The sequence below is a fragment of the Chiloscyllium plagiosum genome, unplaced genomic scaffold, assembly GCF_037043375.1.
Source record: "Chiloscyllium plagiosum isolate Xiang-an unplaced genomic scaffold, Cpla_swu_hap1 HiC_scaffold_1, whole genome shotgun sequence".
NCBI classification, from domain to species: domain Eukaryota; kingdom Metazoa; phylum Chordata; class Chondrichthyes; order Orectolobiformes; family Hemiscylliidae; genus Chiloscyllium; species Chiloscyllium plagiosum.
In genome coordinates, this window is record NW_028270139.1 from 140,609,502 (window position 1) to 140,629,541 (window position 20,040).

Here is a 20,040-nt window from a genome sequence, read left to right on the forward strand (position 1 = left end):
ATTCATTACAATTTTCTTTTGCTTTGTCAATGTATTTGCTGGAATGCTTTTACTGACATGGTTTTACCGACATTGATGAACCAATTACCAGCTTGGCAGACATACAGCTATCTCTGTCATATCAGAGAATTGCAAGGCCTCATTGATTTTATGGGTTGTTAGCAGCAATTGGACGGTTGAAATTAAACTTCAAGAGCAAGGCTTGAACATTTACTGTTAATGGGCTGTTTGAGAGAAAGAGAGGAATGAGGGATTGTCTGAATCCATCATTTGCAGTTGCAGAGTGGGTTAACTCTGACAATATGAACCGAAAAGAACATACAAAGAAGGGAGCTAATGCTAGAAGCACTCAAAAGGCACCCCACTATCATTTCTAACTGCATGATTCCTGAGAAAAGTAAACCTCCTGGAAATCTTTTCAAGCAAAATAGTTATTTTAAATATTTATGTTAAACCTTCTGGGCTCTTAGGCCAATCCATAATCAAAGTGCAGATTTGCATAATTGAGGAATCCAACTTCTTTAAAACAAGGCTCTGTTGGAATTCAGCTGTTTGCATGAAACAGTTTTTTTAAATTATATTTCAAAGCCCTTACAGAAATCCTGGTTACACTGAGAAAAACCTGAGTTTCTCCCCAGTGACATTAAATTCCACACGGTTTCAACATTTGGACAAAAGAAGAACCAACCTGAGGCCCGCACTGTTCAATTTTGTTCATGAACAAACTACCATGATTCCCAGCTGGCAGTGAGGTAACTGTAACTTCAGGTTGTTTTTCTAACAAAAGCCTAATTAGCTCCCAGATTCTGAAATCATGTTTGCCTGTAGGATTGCCTTGAGAGTGGGTAGCTCAGAACATATACAACAAGCCTCAGCACGGGGATAAATCTTAATTATTTTGTTCTCTGGGAGGTTTGTGCTGATTATTATCATCTATGGATATCAACAATCATCATTGTCTACCTCACTAAAGGAGCCGTTTTCTATATATCATTGTTGAGCAGCAGTAACTGATGGGATTGTGGAAAGTATTGTCAAGCTTCACCCAAATCCACACACAAACATACCAGCATCCCCCAATCCTGAATCAACCAGGAGGCGAAGAGGCCTGGGAAACAGCGAGGGAAATCACTGGGTTGGCCTGCCTCTTGTCTTCCTGCCGCCATGACATTTTACCAGGGGAGGGGAAGGCACACAACCTTCCTGCCTGGAGACCAACGTTAGAATTAGAATTAGAATCCCTACAGTGTGGAAACAGGTCCTTCGGCTCAACAAGTCGACACTGACCCTCCGACGAGTAACCCACCCAGACCCATTCCTCTACCTTATATTTACCACTGACTAATGCACCTAACCTACACATCCTTGAACATTATGGGCAATTTAGCATGGCCAAGTCACCTAATCAGCGCATCTTTGTATTGGGCCAACTGGGCCATTTGAATGTCTAATGCAGCTGGTGTTTTGCCAGTCACAGGCAGACTCTGCCACATGGGGGAAAAATAAAATAAATAGAAAGTTTTTTAAAAAAGACATAATAAACTCTGCTGACTTCCCTACAGACAGAGGGAGGTATCCTCTTGTAGCCCACAATGCAGTCTCCACTGGCAATGACCAACCCCTGCCATAACACTTATTTCTTTGTTTAACAATCACCTCTTCCACCTCCCGACTGATCCCTGTGCCCCAAAACCCTACTTACCTGGTCAGGAGGGTCCTCTGCTCCCAATACATCCTCAATGCAATTGTACAAGACTTTGGTCAGGCCCATAATTGGAGTACTGTGTGCAGTTCTAGTCGCTGCGCTATAGGAAGGATGTGGAGACTTTGAAGATGGTGCAGAAGAGAGGTTTACCAGGATGTTGCCTGGATTGGAGTATATTAACTACAAGGAGAGACTGGACTAATTGAAACACAGAATGGGAACTGCATATTCCCAGTCTGTATGGTTCACACCAGACATAGTTTTGCACCTCCAAGCGAGCCATATGGGGGAGCTGCCTGTTCACATTCTTATTCAAACTGAATGCACTTCATATGTTTTCAAACTAATTTCAAATAATCAATTGTGATGGAGTAGAGCCTTGTGAGCTTCCTGGTAGCTAAAGGCTAAAATCCCTACAATTCAGAAGAATTTAACTTGAATCCTGGGTCTGTACTACGTTAATCAGTTACAGCAGCATTTACGGAGGTACAACTTGCTCCTGGAAGCTGGAGGGAAAGCAACATTTGGCAGTGGCTCCTGGCATTCATTGAGATCTACTGGATCTCAGGTCAGGGATGCTAGGAAAAGAACTAGCTGAAATGGCATAAAGACCTGAAGCCTCTTCTCGTACTTGCATGAACATTGGCTGGTTGAATGAACTAAGAGGGGGCTACTACAACAGGTGGAATTGCACTATTATACATCTCAGTCTCTTAAAGTGGAAGAGACAGAGTGCAAGACAGGACCAAAGAGGTGCGAGTGTCCCACCACAATAGGGAGGAAGTGAGTCCAGCACTCCATGCAGTCCCTGGTATCTTCACATTTCTCCTAATGTTCCCCAGGACATCACTGTGGGAAATCTAAAACAAAAACGTTTTCTCTAAACTCGAGCCCTGTACTTTCCGAATCTGGTATCGAATAGATTGGAGCTAGTTAGCCTTGACAGGAGGAAAACCACCTTGGGGAAAGTGAGGCCACACGAGAAAGTAAAGAGTCCAGTAAATCTCTTATCAGTTCCTACAATCAGCTGCTTCTGAATTAAAACCTTCAGTTAACTATCTCTTTAACAGATCTGTTGCTTTTAAGAAAAACAAAATATATCTAAGCTTTGAATTCCAAGCAAAAGTAAAACATGGGTAGAGTAAACTGGTTTTTGATGCAAAATGGCACATTAAATAAAAAATTGCCTTGAGTTTTCGCTTCTGTCTGAGTCAGAGTGCAGAAATAAAGCCACCACATCTGACAGTGGGATGAGGCCTGATTTGAGTTTTGTATCTCTGCTCCTGTGTTTAGAATGAAAACACATTTAGCATCTGCACAACCTTATCACTACCAGATGTGCAATGTGCTCCAGGTTGGAATCTCTTGGAGCGCAGCACAGATTTGGCCATGTGGTTCTCATTGTGAGCATAAAGACTGCTTGCAACTGTCTTCAAATTGACCATTATTTTAATCCCTTTCTAAATCCAGTGCAGTACTTACGGATTACTTCAACCTTGTATGTTGCATTGATTTCACCCGCTCTGCTAAAGACACGACACGTGTACTTCCCACTGTCTCCGGGCCGCAAGCTCTTCAGGGTCAAAGTCCACTTCTTCTTCTTGGTATCGCCCATGTCCTGAAGGACAAGAGGCTTGTTGTCCTTTAGCCAGGTAATATCAGGCTGGGGATATCCGCTTGCAGTGCACTTCAGCCGGACCGAGCTGCCCACAGGACGGGCAATCACTCTGCGACGCATTTTGGTGGGTTGTGTAAACCTGGGTCTCACTACAAATCACCAAAGAAATATCATTACATCTCTGTTCATAAAGGCATATCTGCTTGATTAGAAATAACTTAAATAGGAAGAGCATTTATACATTCTAATTCACCTGGGTAATCCATCTGCAAGGGTGATTCTGTAGCATTATTTGGCCATTCTGCTTCAGAAAGACATCCCTTGAGGCGCTTAATATAGAGACATAGAGATGTACAGCATGGAACCCAGACCCTTCGGTCCAACCCGTCCATCCTGACCAGATATCCCAACCCAGTCTAGTCCCACCTGCCAGCACCCGGCCCATATCCCTCCAAACCCTTCCTATTCATATACCCATTCAACTGCCTCTTAAATGTTGCAATTTAAATATTCAGATAAAAATTCTTTATTGACTTTGCAGTACAGGTATAGGTCATTACTTCTAACAGATCCATGTGGCGTTTACCCTTCAATGATGTCCTTCCACCTGACTTTACGTCACCTATCACCATATCATCCTATTTCTAGGGGAGGCGATAGACTGTTAATACAGAGACCCAGGTGACATTCTGGGAACATGGATTCAAATCCTGCCATGGCAAGTGATGAAGTTTGAATTGAATAAAAATCTGGAATTAAGAATCTAATGATGATCATGAATCCACTGCTGATTGTTGGAAAAACCCATCTGATTCATTAATGTCCTTTAGGGAAGGAAACTGCCATTCTTACTTGGTCTGGCCTACAGGTGACTCCAGATCCACATTGTGGTTCAGTCTTGGATTAGATTCCCTACAGTATGGAAACAGGCCATTTGGCCCAACAAGTCTATACTGACCCTACAAACAGTGGCCCACCCAGACCCATTTCCCTCTGACTAATGCACCTAACTATGGCATTTAGCATGGCCAACTCACCTAAACTGCACATGTTTGGAGTGTGGGAAGAAATGGGAGCACCCGGAGGAAACCCACGCAGACATGGGTAGAATGTGCAAACTCCACACAGACAGACACCCTAGGCTGGAATTGAACTCAAAGACCTCATGCTGTGAGGCATCAATGTGCCACTGCACCACCCATCTTTAGAGATGGCAATAAATGCTAGCCTAGACAGCAACACACTCATCCCATGAACAAATCTAAAAAAAAATTCTTAGTGCCCCATCTAGCATCCTCCCCCAGATCCAAAGCAATGTGATTGACTCTTAACCCACATCTGAAATGCCTCACAAGCCATCCAATCCAAGGGCAGGTAGGGATGGTGATAAATACCAGCCTCACTAGCAACACTCACATCCCATGGGAAAAATGAAGGAAACAACTAATCAGTTGAAGTGCTCCAAATGTTAGTAGTTACATGCATGATCTGTTTGTGGTTGACTTACATAATTTAAAGAATCTGGCGTTCTGAATTGCCAATAATATCTAGTACATTTGTTCTCTGTAGATTTAATTAGAGCAGACTTAGTGAGCTACAGAAGGTACAAAGAAAACAGGCACAAATCTAAAAATATAAACAGAAATCTCTGGAAATAGATAATGGATCTGATATTATCTAAAGAGAAAAAGTGCCCTCATGGCTCCAGTGGCAATCTTTGGTCAAATGCTCTGTAATTTTGGGTACCTGTATTTGTGAGCTCTAACATTATCGTCAAGGCTTAGTGCAGTCCCTGAGAATTCTAAATAAACATGCAAGTATGAAGAACAAACATCAATTTTAGCAATAGTCAAGACAATTCCCTTTTAGGATACCTGGTTGGCATCGTCTAGTTGGACCAAAGGGTCTGTTTCCATACTGTATTCTCTATGACTCTATGACTCAATAATCTGCATTTAAAAAGGATTTTATTTCAAACAGAGTGGTGAACATTATATATATGGACATCAGCAAGGCATTAGTGAGGTTTTACATGGTAAACTGCTTAGCAAGGTTAAACTAAATAGAATCCAGGAAGAGCTAATCATTTGCATGCAAAACTGGCTTGAAGGTAAGAGACAGAGGGTGGGTGGTGGAGGGTTGCTTTTCAGACTGGAGGCCTGTGACCAGTGGTGTACCGCAGGGATCAGTGCTGGGTCCACTGCTTTTTGTCTTATGTAAATGATTTAATGTGAATATTGGAGGAACTGTGAGTAAGGTTGCAGGTGACAAAATTGGTAGAATAGTGGACAATGAAGAAGGCTATTTCAGAGTACAATGGGACCTTGATCAGGTGGGCCGAGGAGTGGCAGCTAAAGGTTAATTTAGATAAATGCGAGGTTTTGCATTTTGGTAAGGCAAAGCAAGGCAGGACTTACACAGTTAATGGTACAGACCTGAAGAGTGTTTTCATACAAAGAGACCTTGGAGTGCAGGTTAGTACTTCCTTGAAGGTAGAATCATAGGTAGACAGGATAGTAAAGAAGGCCTTTGATACACTTGCTTTTATTAGGATTTGGGAGGTCATGTTCACCTGTACAGGACATTGGTTAGGTCACTTTTGGAAAACTGCATTCATTCTGGTCTCCCTACTATAAGAAAGATGTTGCTAAACCCGAAAGAGTGCAGAAAAGATTCAAAAGGATGTTGCCAGGTTCAGAGGCTTTGAGCTATAGGGACAGGCTGAATAGGTTGGGGCTGTTTTCCCTGGAGCATTGGATGCTGAGGGGTGACTTTATAGAAGTTTATAAAATCATGAGGGGCATGGATAGGATAAATAGACAATGTCTTTTTCCAGGGTAGGACAGTCCAAAACTAGAGGGCATAGGTTTAAGGTGAGAGAGAAAAGATCTAATAGGGACCAAAGGGGCAACCTTTTCACACAGAGGGTGGTGCGTTCATCACCCTCTGTGGAATGAGCTGCCAGAGGAATTGGTAGAAGCTGTTACAATTATAAGATTTAAAGGCATCTGGATAGGTATATGAATAGAGTGATAGAGTGATATGATTTAGAGTGATAGGGGCCAAGTGTTGGCAAATGGAATGAGATTAATTTAGGATATCTGGTTGGCATGGACAAGTTGGACCATAGGGTCTGTTTCCATGTTGTGCAATTCTCTGACAAACAACATATTGAGAAACAAATTGCTAATTTGATCATAATTTCTTGTATTAGGATTTACTCAAATATGTCAACATTTACCTTTTAATCCTAAAAACAGTGGAAAAAAAAGAAAGCAAAATTTAATTTGGCAATTAATTTTTCTGTGTTTGTATTCTCTTGGGATCCTTGCCGACATGACTGCACATTGGAAAATCACTCACTGTGCCAGCAACCTTTTAACATGCAGAAGAACTTCCCTGCATCTGACTCTAAACTGGAATAGGTCCCACTATAATCTGTAGACTCTTTTGTTACAAAAGGGAAAGGAAAATGATTGCAATCCAAGGGAACATAGATTATAAGGAGTGACTAAAAGCCCGAGCAGAGGTAGCTTTTAAGAATGGCATTCAAAGGAAATGCAGAGGCTGGATTTAGAGAATCCAATAATGCAAGTTGAAAATAGATATGGATTCTTGCACATTCTGAATGAACTGTACCTGTACTTTCTAACTTAGCTTTTAATAGTATTTTCTAAATACTCCTTCTTATTAGAATGACAATAAATCATGAGGGAAACAACATCTGATTGCTCTTTATTTACTTTGTAAATATATATTGATGAACTTGCACAACCAGAAAAATTCTTCACTTTTTAATGAAGTTAGTTTCTTGAAAGCAGAACAACCAGGAAAATCTATGCAGCTAATGGTATCTGCCAGCACTTGGAATGTCTTGGAATTCAGTGAAAGTACAGGAGGCTATTTGGGCCATCCAATCTGTGCCAGTTGATGAGAAGCAACCTAACATTATGCTCTGGGTCTGTAATAGCTCTTCAAGTCAATGTTTAAGGACTTCTTAAAAACGGAGAGAGTTTCTACCTCTACCTTTAGACAGTGCGCACCAGGTCCTGACCAGCTGCTGGGTGAATAAAAACATTTCCTCATTCCCCCTTATTTCCAGTGATCAGATACTTAAAATCTCTCCTTTTTCAAAACGATCATCTAACTGTGTCAAGTGTTTCCTTTCTGACCCTTTCCCAAGGTACTGAACTCCTTTTGACACACTTGGCAAGACGGCAACGTGGCCATTGACCTGAGCCCTATCCACTTGTCATAAGCGGGGAATGTACTCAGTTAAAATCCAATACTTTACTTTGCAATTCAAAATTCCAATACCAGCAGGTGGACAAGGTAGGAGCAGGAGCATGTGATCATGCCGCATTCAAACAGAGAAGGAACAAGAGTAGGCCACTCAGCCAATTAAGTCTGCTCCCCCATTCAATAAACTGGTGGTTGATCAGATTTTAACCTCGATTCTATACTCCTGCATGCCCGACAATCAGTCAACCCCTAACTGCATTTTAATTGGGGCAGAAGCCTGGAAGACCCCACATCTTTTTCTCCTGATCTAAGTTGGTCTGTAACTAGTCTACACATTGAGGCTCTCCAAGGTAACAGTAAAATTGACCTGTGGGACCAGGAGGAGCAGGAATCCTTTTCTCGAATATCCTCCTATCCATCGCTTTCATTCCAATTTGGACGTCTTCTACACTCACTGCAACCCTATGTATCTGGCTCCCTCCCTGATTTTCTACTTTAGATATCTATTTCTTGCATTTCTGAAATTAGGTGTTTCCTTAATGTCTTTTATGTCTTCAATGCTTTGCTTTATTACTTTGAGATGTTCTACAACTTTAAACTATTGGTGTATCCCTTCAGAGGAACAGAAATAGATCAGTCAGCATTTCAAGCGGGACCTGCCATTCACTTAGAATAAAGTAAGAACCAACAGCTGAACAGCACACAGGGCATCCCGAAATACTTCACAACTAGAGATGTACTTGTACAGTGCCATAATGCCAGCAACTAGCTCACTGCTCAATCTTCAACCATTAAGGCAATACAATGAATATTTACACTAGCAGTTCTCAAGACGCTTTACATTCTCGTAACATTGTGGTGAATCTGTCATGTACAGACTCTAAGATCAATACATCCTTCCTGCAGTGTGGTGTCAAAACTGTATCATTGAATCATCACTTCCACACTCTAACCTTCTTGAAATAAAGGCCAACATTCCTTTTCGATTACAGACCAGCTTCTAGTGATTCTCATTCATTGATGACATCTAAACCTCTTTCCTTTAGTCGTGTTACTCATTCCTCACCACGAGAAAAATATTTCAATTTGTTTTTTTAATGGAGGATAATCTCCACCTATCAAACTCTTACTCCATCACTCAGGCAGTTTATTCCTTTATCACTTCCTGCTCCCAGCTACACAATTTTCAATGTCTCCTTATTTAATTCCATCTGCAAACCTGGATAAACAATTGGACATTCCTTAATTGAAATAATTGACAAGATGAAAGGGTCTTTGAAAAACACCAACTCCCCCATCTTTTCAATCAGGATTTGTTGCCTTTATCCTCATGGTAGTCCATACTTCCTATCATTTGCCAACCCGTGTCACAAGGCTATCTTCAGCTCTGTGCAGCTTCACTTTTGCCAATTATCTCTTTTATAGAACTTTCTAAAGACCTCCTGACTGTCCATTTAGACAATCCCCCATGCACCATGTCAGCGAGCTGCAAATGTTAAACTGATTAAGCTCAATGCAACTAACATTCAAAAAATCTACGCTGACATCATTTGTCATACCATCCTTGATCACTCCCCAGTGACAGAATCCTGCACATTGCTATTAAACTGATAAAGCTCTGGAATTGGTTTGCACTTCCTTTGCAATTTAATAATCTAGAGGTACAATTTGTCTTTCTTTGTCTCAAACGGTAAGGATATGGGGAGAAAGTGGGAACAACATATAGAGTTAGATGGTCAGTCATGATCATGATGAATGGCACAGAGGCTCAAAAGTCTGAATGGCCTACTCCTGGTCCTTGTTTTCTACATGTACTCAGCTTTTCATTGTGCCTTTTATGTTTCCATTCTTCCAAGGGACCAGACCCAAAACGATCCTTTTTCTGTTCTCCATCCATGTACTTATTGTGTACCTCCAATATATTCGGGGTGATTTTAAACGCTGCCTGCCCAGAAGAAACCATGTAGGGGTAGAGGTGGAGAAGGGCAGACCAAACTGCTGATGGGAGCCAGACTTCCTGCAGCAGCCCCTGCAATCCCCGCCACATTCTCATCCATGCAGCCACTTCCCCATGCACCCCATTATCCAGTTGTTTCCTGGCCAAAGCCCGTTGGTTTCTGACAGGATCCCAATCAAAACTGTGCACCCGAGATACAAATTAAAATCTCCCAAAGATCAAGCTGCTGCTGTCTCTGCTCTCTCAGACTCACTCTCCAAATTAATATCTGCACTTTTCAGTTCCTATAGTGGAGTTTTATTGGAGACAATTTTAACTCAATGACTATCAGAAATAAAACTGACAATGAGAAGTTGGAACCTGAGGGTTAATTTCACAATCAGTGTAGAGCCAGGATCAGAGAGAGTGCAGGTATAACATTTTTATTCTGTTTTCCATCTCTCAGCCCCCGGGAGAGCTCAGAAAAGAGCTTTATTTTCAATAATAAATCAGATATTATATGCAGCAGACAGTGTGCTAGAAACCAGATAAATAAGATAAAGTTCAAGTTGAGAGAAATATCACGGATGATCAGAAAATGTCAGCCATGTTTCAGTGAAGTCTTTCCAAAAGCTGGTGACTAATTCTCGAGTCAGACATTTTTCACTCAGAAAACGACAGCATACGCAGAGGTGAGTAAACTGTGTATCATGAAGAAACCCATGGGATAGGTTCAGCAGCAGCCCCGGCCAAGCAACATATAGCTGAGAACCCACAAGGAAATGAAAAGGGGAAATGGGGAATATTTCTGGTTAACATATTGAAAAGGAGTTGAAGAAATACAGGAGCTCTACTTGACAACCAAAACGCTAGCAAAGTTATCCTGATATTTCAAATAGAGTGAGACATGAATTTTGAAGCATACACAGAGCAGGACTGTGTGTAGTGGAGCAAACATTCAAGAGCATTTATGAACTCTGTCAATTTTCATCCATAAAGAGCACAGATCACAAAAGAAGCAGTCAGCAGGAATTTAAAAGAAAAATATTAGAAACCATAAAACATTGTGAATCCTTGCTGAGAAACTACTCGATAAGAAATAGTTGCCTGAAAAAAAAATCATAATTTTTAGAACATAATTAATAATGAGGCTAGGTATTTTTCTGTGGATAACAGCATTGCTAGCCTACTCAACTGGCATGAGTGTGCTAATTAGGCAAATACAATACAGGATTTTGGTACTGCTGTATTATAATCTCTTTTCTGTGATATTAAAGACTAAATAAATGTCTTCACTGCATTCTATCACCTCTTTAAATTTTTTTTTATTCCTCTTCTTTGCTGACTGTAACACAACTAACACACATACACACTCTGCACTGATTAAATTTCTACTTCCAAGACTGCTACCAAAGGAATATAAAGTTCAAACCAAAGCTTCCTCTGAATATCTATGGGCTGGCAATAGAGTCATAGAGACGTACTGCACAGAAACAGATCCTTCGGTCCAACTTGTCCATGCCGACCCAATCTAGTCCCACCTGCCAGCACCCGGCCCATATCCCTCCAAATCCTTCCTATTCATATACCCATCCAGATGCCTTTTAAATGTTGCAATTGTACCAGCCTCACCACTTCCTCTGGCAGCCCATTCCATACACGTACCACCTTCTGCGTGAAACAGTTGCCCCTTATGTCTCTTTTATATCTTTCCCTTCTCACCCTAAACATATGCCTTCTAGTTCTGGACTCCCCTACCCCAGGGAAAAGACTTTGTCTATTTATCTTAACCATGCCCCTCATAATTTTATAAACTTCTAATAAAGTCACCTTTCAGCCTCCGAAGCTCCAGGGAAAACAGCCCCAGCCTATTCAACCTCTCCCTATAGCTCAACTCCTCTAACCCTGGCAAACATCCTTGTAAATCTTTTCTGAACCCTTTCAAGTTTCACAACATCTTTCCGATAGGAAGGAGACCAGAATTGTGCACAATATTCCAACAGTGGCCTAACCAATGTCCTGTACGGCTGCAACATGACCTCCAAACTCCTGTACTCAATACTCTGACCAATAAAGGAAAGCATACCAAACGCCTTCTTCACTATCCTATTTACCTGCAATTCCACTGCAAAGAGCTATGAACCTGCACTCCAAGTTCTCTTTGTTTAGCAACACTCCCTAGGACGTTACCATCAAGTGTATAAGTCCTGCTAAGAAAACATAGACTTGCCATTATAATCTACATCTCAATGTATTAAATAGAAATAAAGAGATTGGACTCCAATGGCAACCACAGCCAGTTTAGTATTGTCCAGGGATTGAACTAGCCATATGACTCAGTACCAAACACATTTAACCAGATACAAGTACCTTTCTCTCTCACTAAAAGCAGGCAACTGTATCTCCTGCTTGAGCTCCACTCACTTAGCTGTGCTGAAGTACAGCATCTTCAAATCACCATCACACTCATATGACACCACCATCGCTACAATAATCAACTCTGACGAAATTACCTAATCAGAGCTCACAATATCATGTACCATTCAGTTCAACGCAAATGTCATGTTAGAAAGAACAAAGAAATACTTGATTATGTCAGTACTTGGAATTTTGAGAATTCATGGTATCATACCCCATTGTTTTCCTGTGGGATCTTCATTTGTATATTCCCCATTGGATCCTTGAGGCAGCTTTTGTCCATTCCTTCCTGTGCTTGAATCATCTGCAAACAAAACAAGCAAGAACACTATTAGGAGATATGGAATGGGAGACTGATGTGTCAAACATGATATAACAGGTACAAAGTTCAATTCACATAGCGCCTCGAGGCTATGAAAATGTTTTATTTTACCATTTTGATTCTAATTCAAAATATAAATCTTCAGAGTTAAACCACAAAGATTGTTTATTTTGCGAGGCCTGGGCAAGAAACCAAGTATGGGAGAGTGAGGACAGGATTAATTAAAACAGCCGTGGTTAGGTGACACCAAACTTTAAATTTATAGGTTTGTCACCTTTAATGAAGAAAATAAGGTAGGAAAAGGGAGTACAATTGAAAAAAAAAACTCAAGGGTGAGACAGAAACTTAATTACATGAAAGAGAAAGATAGCAAGCAGGGATGGAGAGAAACAAGTTTAAATAAAGCTCAGAACAAAGAAACAGGAGAAGGGCCATTCAGCCCCTTGAGCCAGTTCCACCATTTAATGAGATAATGGTGATCTGTGGTCTAACTCCAACTCCTTTCGCCCATACCCCATAATACCTTTGCTTTCAAAATTGTTTCCATCTCAGATTTAAAATCATCAACTAACCGAGCATCAAAAACTGTTTGTGGAAGAGAGTTGCAAATAATTACTACACTTTGTATGCTGAGTGCTTCCTAACATCTCTCTTATATGGTCTGGCCCAAATTTTCAGCCTAATATGTTTAGACAGGGTAGTGAAATATCATTGTTCATTCGGAATTCATATTGATGCCATTTGGCAACTGCATTGCCAAAAACTGAAATGAAGAAAAAGGTTAATTCAAGGTTTCTCTCACCTCTGTGATAGGATGAACATTGCTTGCTGAGAGCTGAATACATTATTCCCCTCATAATTTTATAAACTTCTAATAAAGTCACCTTTCAGCCTCCGAAGCTCCAGGGAAAACAGCCCCAGCCTACTCAACCTCTCCCTATAGCTCAACTCCTCTAACCCTGGCAAACATCCTTGTAAATCTTTTCTGAACCCTTTCAAGTTTCACAACATCTTTCCGATAGGAAGGAGATCAGAATTGTGCACAATATTCCAACAGTGGCCTAACCAATGTCATGTACGGCCAAATGCAGTCTGAAAAAACGGCCACATTATGAATACTTCGCTTAGCTCTTAGCATCCTAATGTATTTAGCTCTCAGCAAGCAATGTTCATCCAATCACAGAGGTGAGAGAAACCTTGAATTAACCTTTTTCTTCATTTCAGTTTTTTCATTGCCTGTGTGTTCACTTGTAAAAGATTGAGGTTCAAAGTGGAAAATCGTTTTTTGATATTGATACCATATTTGAGGCTTTAAGTTTTTTTGTCAAAGATCTTTTCAAAGTCTCCACTTATGGTATTAGTATTAGGATCATTTCAAATACTCGCCAAACTAACAAATGACTCATTGGTTCTGTACATAGTGGGGCTTTTACCCGAAACGTCGATTTCGAAGCTCCTTGGATGCTGCCTGAACTGCTGTGCTCTTCCAGCACCACTAATCCAGAATCTGGTTTCCAGCATCTGCAGTCATTGTTTTTACCTCATACATAGATGCTGCCTATTTTCAGAATTTTCTGTTTTTACGTCAGACTTACAGAATCTGCAGAATCTTATTTGCATAAAATTCTAATTTGTCATCCTCTCTTTTAGCCCACCACATTTACCAAAAGATGCAGAGTTGACCTGCAAGGATGGAACTCTGCAAAGGTTGCTCAGGAAGGGAAATCACAGCCTAAATAAATGGTTGACATCTTTCTTGGCCTGAGAAAGAGACTGTTCCCCTGCACAAGCATGATATCAGAAACTCAATCAAACCTGCATCCCACTGCTCAAGAAATTATATTCTAATCACTTAAAAAATAAATAAATTTAGCAAATTGTTTCAGCAGCATTAAACATCAAAGCTTGGCACATCATTGCAGCAAGTAATTCATTTCCAATCTTTCCTGTCTCACGCATAGTTCTACTAAAGACATTGCTTACTATGACTGAAGATTAATATAGCATTTCATGACTACTCCACTTCCTCTTGTAGAGCTACAAAGAATGCTGGAGATATTACTTCGACAAAACAAAAATACACTTGTTAAATCTGGATTCATAAATTTGCCCAGAACTAAATTTTCAAACTTTTTCCAACAACACAGCCACATTACTGTAGGTCTGGAGAGACATGTAGGCCAGATTGAGGAAGAGAATCTGCCATCCTCACCCGAAGGACATTAGCAAGTCAGATTGGTTTCTACAATTATAAATAGTTGGCCTGGGGAGGGGTGTTGCATGGGAAAAAAATCGATATCGAAGTTAGTGGAAAAGGTAGGAGTGCAGATTAGTGATGAGGCTGTTTCATAAGGTTGAGGAAACAGGGTTCAGACAGAGCAGTGGAGGGATACAGGATAGCCAGAAGGGACCTGAAGAAAGGGATTAGCAGAGCTAAGAGAGGGCATGAAATATCTTTGGCGGATAGGATCAAGGATAACCCCAAGGCATTTTATGCGTATGTGAGAAACATGAGAATGACGAGAACGAGGGTAGGTCCAATCAAGGACAGTATTGGAAAACTGTGTATTGAGTCGGAAGAGATAGGAGAGGTCTTGAATGAGTACTTTTCTTCAGTATTTACGAACGAGAGGGACCGTATTGTTGAAGAGGAGAGTGTGAAACGGACTGGTAAGCTAGAGGAGATACTTGTTAGGAAGGAAGATGTGTTGGACATTTTGAACAACTTGAGGATAGACAAGTCCCCCGGGCCTGACGGGATATATCCTAGGATTATGTGGGAAGCAAGAGAGGAAATTGCAGTACGGTTGGCAATGATCTTTTCGTCTTCACTGTCAACGGGGGTGGTACCAGGGGACTGGAGAGTGGCGAATGTTGTGCCCCTGTTCAAAAAAGGGAATAGGGATAACCCCGGGAATTACAGGCCAGTTAGTCTTACTTCTGTGGTAGGCAAAGTAATGGAAAGGGTATTGAGGGATAGGATTTATGAGTATCTGGAAAGACACTGCTTGATTAGGGACAGCCAGCATGGATTTGTGAAGGGTAGGTCTTGCCTTACAAATCTTATTGAATTCTTTGAGGAGGTGACCAAGCATGTGGATGAGGGTAGAGCAGTGGATGTAGTTTACATGGATTTTAGTAAGGCATTTGATAAGGTTCCCCATGGTAGGCTCATGCGGAAAGTCAGGAGGCATGGGATAAAGGGAAATTTGGCCAATTGGATAGAAAACTGGCTAACCGGTCAAAGTCAGAGAGTGGTGGTAGATGGTAAATATTCAGCCTGGAGCCCAGTTACAAGTGGAGTTCCGCAGGGATCAGTTCTGGGTCCTCTGCTGTTTGTAATTTTTATTAATGACTTGGATGAGGGAGTCGAAGGGTGGGTCAGTAAATTTGCAGACGATACGAAGATTGGTGGAGTTGTGGATAGTGAGGAGGGCTGTTGTCGGCTGCAAAGGGACTTAGATATGATGCAGAGCTGGGCTGAGGAGTGGCAGATGGAGTTCAACCCTGCCAAGTGTGAGGTTGTCCATTTTGGAAAGACAAATAAGAATGCGGAATACAGGGTTAACGGTAGGGTTCTTAGTAAGGTGGAAGAACAGAGGGATCTTGGGGTCTATGTTCATAGATCTTTGAAAGTTGCCACTCAGGTGGATAGAGCTTGTAAGAAGGCCTATGGTGTATTAGCGTTTATTAGCAGAGGGATTGAATTCAAGAATCGTGAAGTGATGTTGCAGCTGTACAGGACTTTGGTTAGGCCACATTTGGAGTACTGTGTGCAGTTCTGGCTCGCCTCACTTTAGGAAAGATGTGGAAGCTTTGGAGAGGGTACAGAGAAGATTTACCAGGATGTTGCCTGGAATGGAGAATAGGTCGTACGAGGATAGGTTGAGAGTGCTAGGCCTTTTCTCGTTGGAACGGCGAAGGATGAGGGGTGACTTGATAGAGGTTTATAAGATGATCAGAGGAATAGATAGAGTAGACAGTCAGAAACTTTTTCCCCGGGTACAACAGAGTGTTACAAGGGGACATAAATTTAAGGTGAAGGGTGGAAGGTATAGGGGAGATGTCAGGGGTGGGTTCTTTACCCAGAGAGTGGTGAGGGCATGGAATGCGCTGCCTGTGGGAGTGGTAGAGTCAGAATCATTGGTGACCTTTAAGCGGCAATTGGATAGGTACATGGATGGGTGCTTAAGCTAGGACAAATCTTCGGCACAACATCGTGGGCCGAAGGGCCTGTTCTGTGCTGTATTGTTCTATGTTCTATGAGGCTGATTGTTACTAGAAAATAAGAAAAGGAATGGATAGAACATGTCAAAGTCATAATGCGTAATGATACAGCAGTAGAGAAATGTGATAATCGAACAAACTTAAAGGCTTTGTATCTGAATGCGCAAAGCATTCGGAATAAAATCAATGAGTTAACAGCGCAAATAGTGAAGAATAGGTACAATTTGGGGCGATCACAGAGATATTGTTGCGTTGAGACCAGAACTGGGAATTAAATTTACAAAGATACTTGTTTCAGAAGGATAGGCAGGAAGGAAAAGGAGGTGGTGCAGCTGTGTTTCTAAAAGGATAAGTTCAACGTTGTAGTGAGAAATTACAAAGGGGCAGGTGATCAAGATGTAGAATTAGTCTGGGTGGAAATAAAGAAATAGCAAGGGAAAGAAGTTCCTAGTGGGAGTGGTTCCACACCGGGCACAGCATAAACCAGGATATACTGGGACCTTGTGAAAAAGGTGTGGCAATTATCAGTTTAAGGATTTTAATATGCACATAGGCTGGATTAATCAAATTGGTCACAAAGCCTAGAGGGAGAATTCATTGAATGTGTTAAGAGAGATATAGTTTCTTGGAGCAATGTGTTGTGGAACCAACTAGGGGGCAGGCTATTGGTAGTGTGTGATAAATTGGGATTAATGAGTTCTTCAAAGTTGTAACAGACAAAGTGGATAGTGGGGGTCCCATAGATGTAGTATATCTGGAGTTCTAGAATATATTTGATAAGGTCCCACACAAAGGGTTTATACATAAGCTAAGGACACATGGGTCGGGTAATTTATTAGAATCATACAGGGCAGAAGAGGTCCTTTAGCCCATCGAGTTTGCATCAACCCATGAGAAAACCCAAATTTCAACCTAATCCCATCTACCAGTACTTGATCCATTGCATGGGATGATGTACCATGTGCTCATCCAGGAACTTTTTAAAGGCAACACATTTCTACCACCCTCTCAGGCAGCACATTTCAGACCATCACCATTCTCTGGATATAGGTTTTCCCTCACTTCCCCTCTAAACCTCCTGCTCCTCACCTTGAGTCCATGTCCCCTTGTGACTGACATTTCAAAGGGAAATAGTTGCTCCTTATCCACTCTGTCCATGCCTCTGATTTTGTACACCTCAGTCTGTACGCCCCTCAGTCTTCTCTGCTCCAACAAAAACAGCCCAAGCCAATGCAACTTTTCCTCATAACTTAAATTTTCCATGCCAAGGTGAACCTCCTCTGCACCCTGTCCAGTGCAATCACACCTGTGGAATTCACTACTGCAGGGAGTGGTGGATACTGGAGTATTAAGTAAATTTGAGGAGGTAAAGACAGATTTTTAAATTAGTAATGGGTTGAAAGGCTATGGGGAGCGGGCAGAAAAGTGAAGGTAAGGCTGAGATGAGATCAGCCATGATGCATTAAATAGCAGAGCAAGCCACGGGGGCTGAATTTCCTTTTTTCTGTCCCTAGTTATTATGAGCTTATTATGTTAGCTTTTTATTTCAGATTTATGTTGAATGCACTATGGACCACAGAATTTGAATTCATAAGACCATAAGACCATAAGACATAGGAGTGGAAGTAAGGCCATTCGGCCCATCAAGTCCACTCCGCCATTCAATCATGGCTGATGCGCATTTCAGCTCCACTTACCAGCGTTCTCCCCGTAGCCCTTAATTCCTCGAGACAACAAGAATCTATCAATCTCGGCCTTGAAGACATTTAGCGTCCCGGCTTCCACTGCACTCCGTGGCAATGAATTCCACAGGCCCACCACTCTCTGGCTGAAGAAATGCCTCCGCATTTCTGTTCTGAAATGACCCCCTCTAATTCTAAGGCTGTGTCCACGGGTCCTAGTCTCCTCGTTTAACTGAAACAATTTCCTAGCATCCACCTTTTCCAAGCCATGTATTATTTTGTACGTCTCTATTAAGTCTCCCCTTAATCTTCTAAACTCCAACGAATACAATCCCAGTATCCTCAGCCGTTCCTCATATGTTAGACCTGGCATTCCAGGGATCATCCGTGTGAATCTCCGCTGGACACGTTCCAGTGCCAGTATGTCCTTCCTGAGGTGTGGGGACCAAAACTGGACACAGTACTCCAAATGGGGCCTAACCAGAGCTTTATAAAGTCTTAGTAGTACATCTCTGCTTTTATATTCCAACCCTCTTGAGATAAGAGACAACATTGCATTCGCTTTCTTAATCACGGACTCAACCTGCATGTTTACCTTTAGAGAATCCTGGACTAGCACTCCCAGATCCCTTTGTGCTTTGGCTTTATTAATTTTCTCACCATTTAGAAAGTAGTCTATGCTTTTATTCTTTTTGCCAAAGTGCAAGACCTCGCACTTGCTCACGTTAAATTCCATCAGCCATTTCCTGGACCACTCTCCCAACCTGTCAAGATCCTTCTGCAGCCTCCCCACTTCCTCAGTACTACCTGCCTGTCCACCTAACTTCGTATCATCGGCAAACTTCGCGAGAATGCCCCCGGTTCCCTCATCCAAATCGTTAATATATAATGCGAACAGCTGTGGCCCCAGCACCGAACCCTGCGGGACACCGCTCGTCACCGGCTGCCATTCTGAAAAAGAACCTTTTATCCCAACTCTCTGCCTTCTGTTAGACAGCCAATCCTCAATCCATCCCAGCAGCTCACCTCGAACACCATGGGCCCTCACCTTGCTCAGCAGCCTCCCGTGTGGCACCTTATCAAAGGCCTTTTGAAAGTCTAGATAGACCACATCCACTGGGTTTCCCTGGTCTAACCTACTTGTTACCTCTTCAAAAAATTCCAACAGGTTTGTCAGGCATGACCTCCCTTTACTAAATCCATGTTGACTTGTTCTAATCAGACTCTGCTCTTCCAAGAATTTAGAAACCTCATCCTTAATGATGGATTCTAGAATTTTACCAACAACCGAGGTTAAGCTGATTGGCCTATAATTTTCCATCTTTTGCCTTGATCCTTTCTTGAACAAGGGGGTTACAACAGCCATCTTCCAATCATCCGGGACCTTTCCTGACTCCAGTGACTCTTGAAAGATCTCAACCAATGCCTCTGCTATTTCCTCAGCCACCTCTCTCAGAACTCTAGGGTGTATCCCATCGGGGCCAGGAGATTTATCAATTTTAAGACTTTTTAACTTTTCTAGCACTATCTCTTTCGTAATGGCAACCATACTCAACTCAGCCCCGTGACACCCTTTAATTTTTGGGATATTACTCATGTCTTCCACTGTGAAGACTGATGCAAAGTACTTGTTAAGTTCTCCTGCTATTTCCTTATCTCCCATCACTAGGCTTCCTGCATCAGTTTGAAGTGGCCCAATGTCTACTTTTGCCTGTCGTTTGTTTCTTATGTACTGAAAGAAACTTTTACTATTATTTCTAATATTACTGGCTAGCCTACCTTCATATTTGATCCTCTCCTTTCTTATTACACTCTTTGTTATCCTCTGTTTGCTTTTGTATCCCTCCCAATCTTCTGATTTCCCACTGTTCTTAGCCACTTTATAGGATC

The 20,040-nt window shown here is 41.7% G+C and overlaps 1 protein-coding gene across 1 annotated transcript in view; it reads right to left on the bottom strand.

The window, feature by feature from the left end:
• The window catches only part of LOC122558377 (fibroblast growth factor receptor-like 1), a 301,131-nt gene that overhangs the window by 28,288 nt on the left and 252,803 nt on the right, over window positions 1–20,040 (bottom strand). Inside the window, exons 3-4 of the mRNA XM_087991210.1 lie at window positions 12,134–12,223; window positions 3,188–3,472 (exon numbers count right to left, since the gene is read on the bottom strand). Coding sequence (XP_087847336.1) covers window positions 3,188–3,472; window positions 12,134–12,223 — 375 coding nt within the window. The remainder of the gene's footprint in view (window positions 1–3,187; window positions 3,473–12,133; window positions 12,224–20,040) is intronic.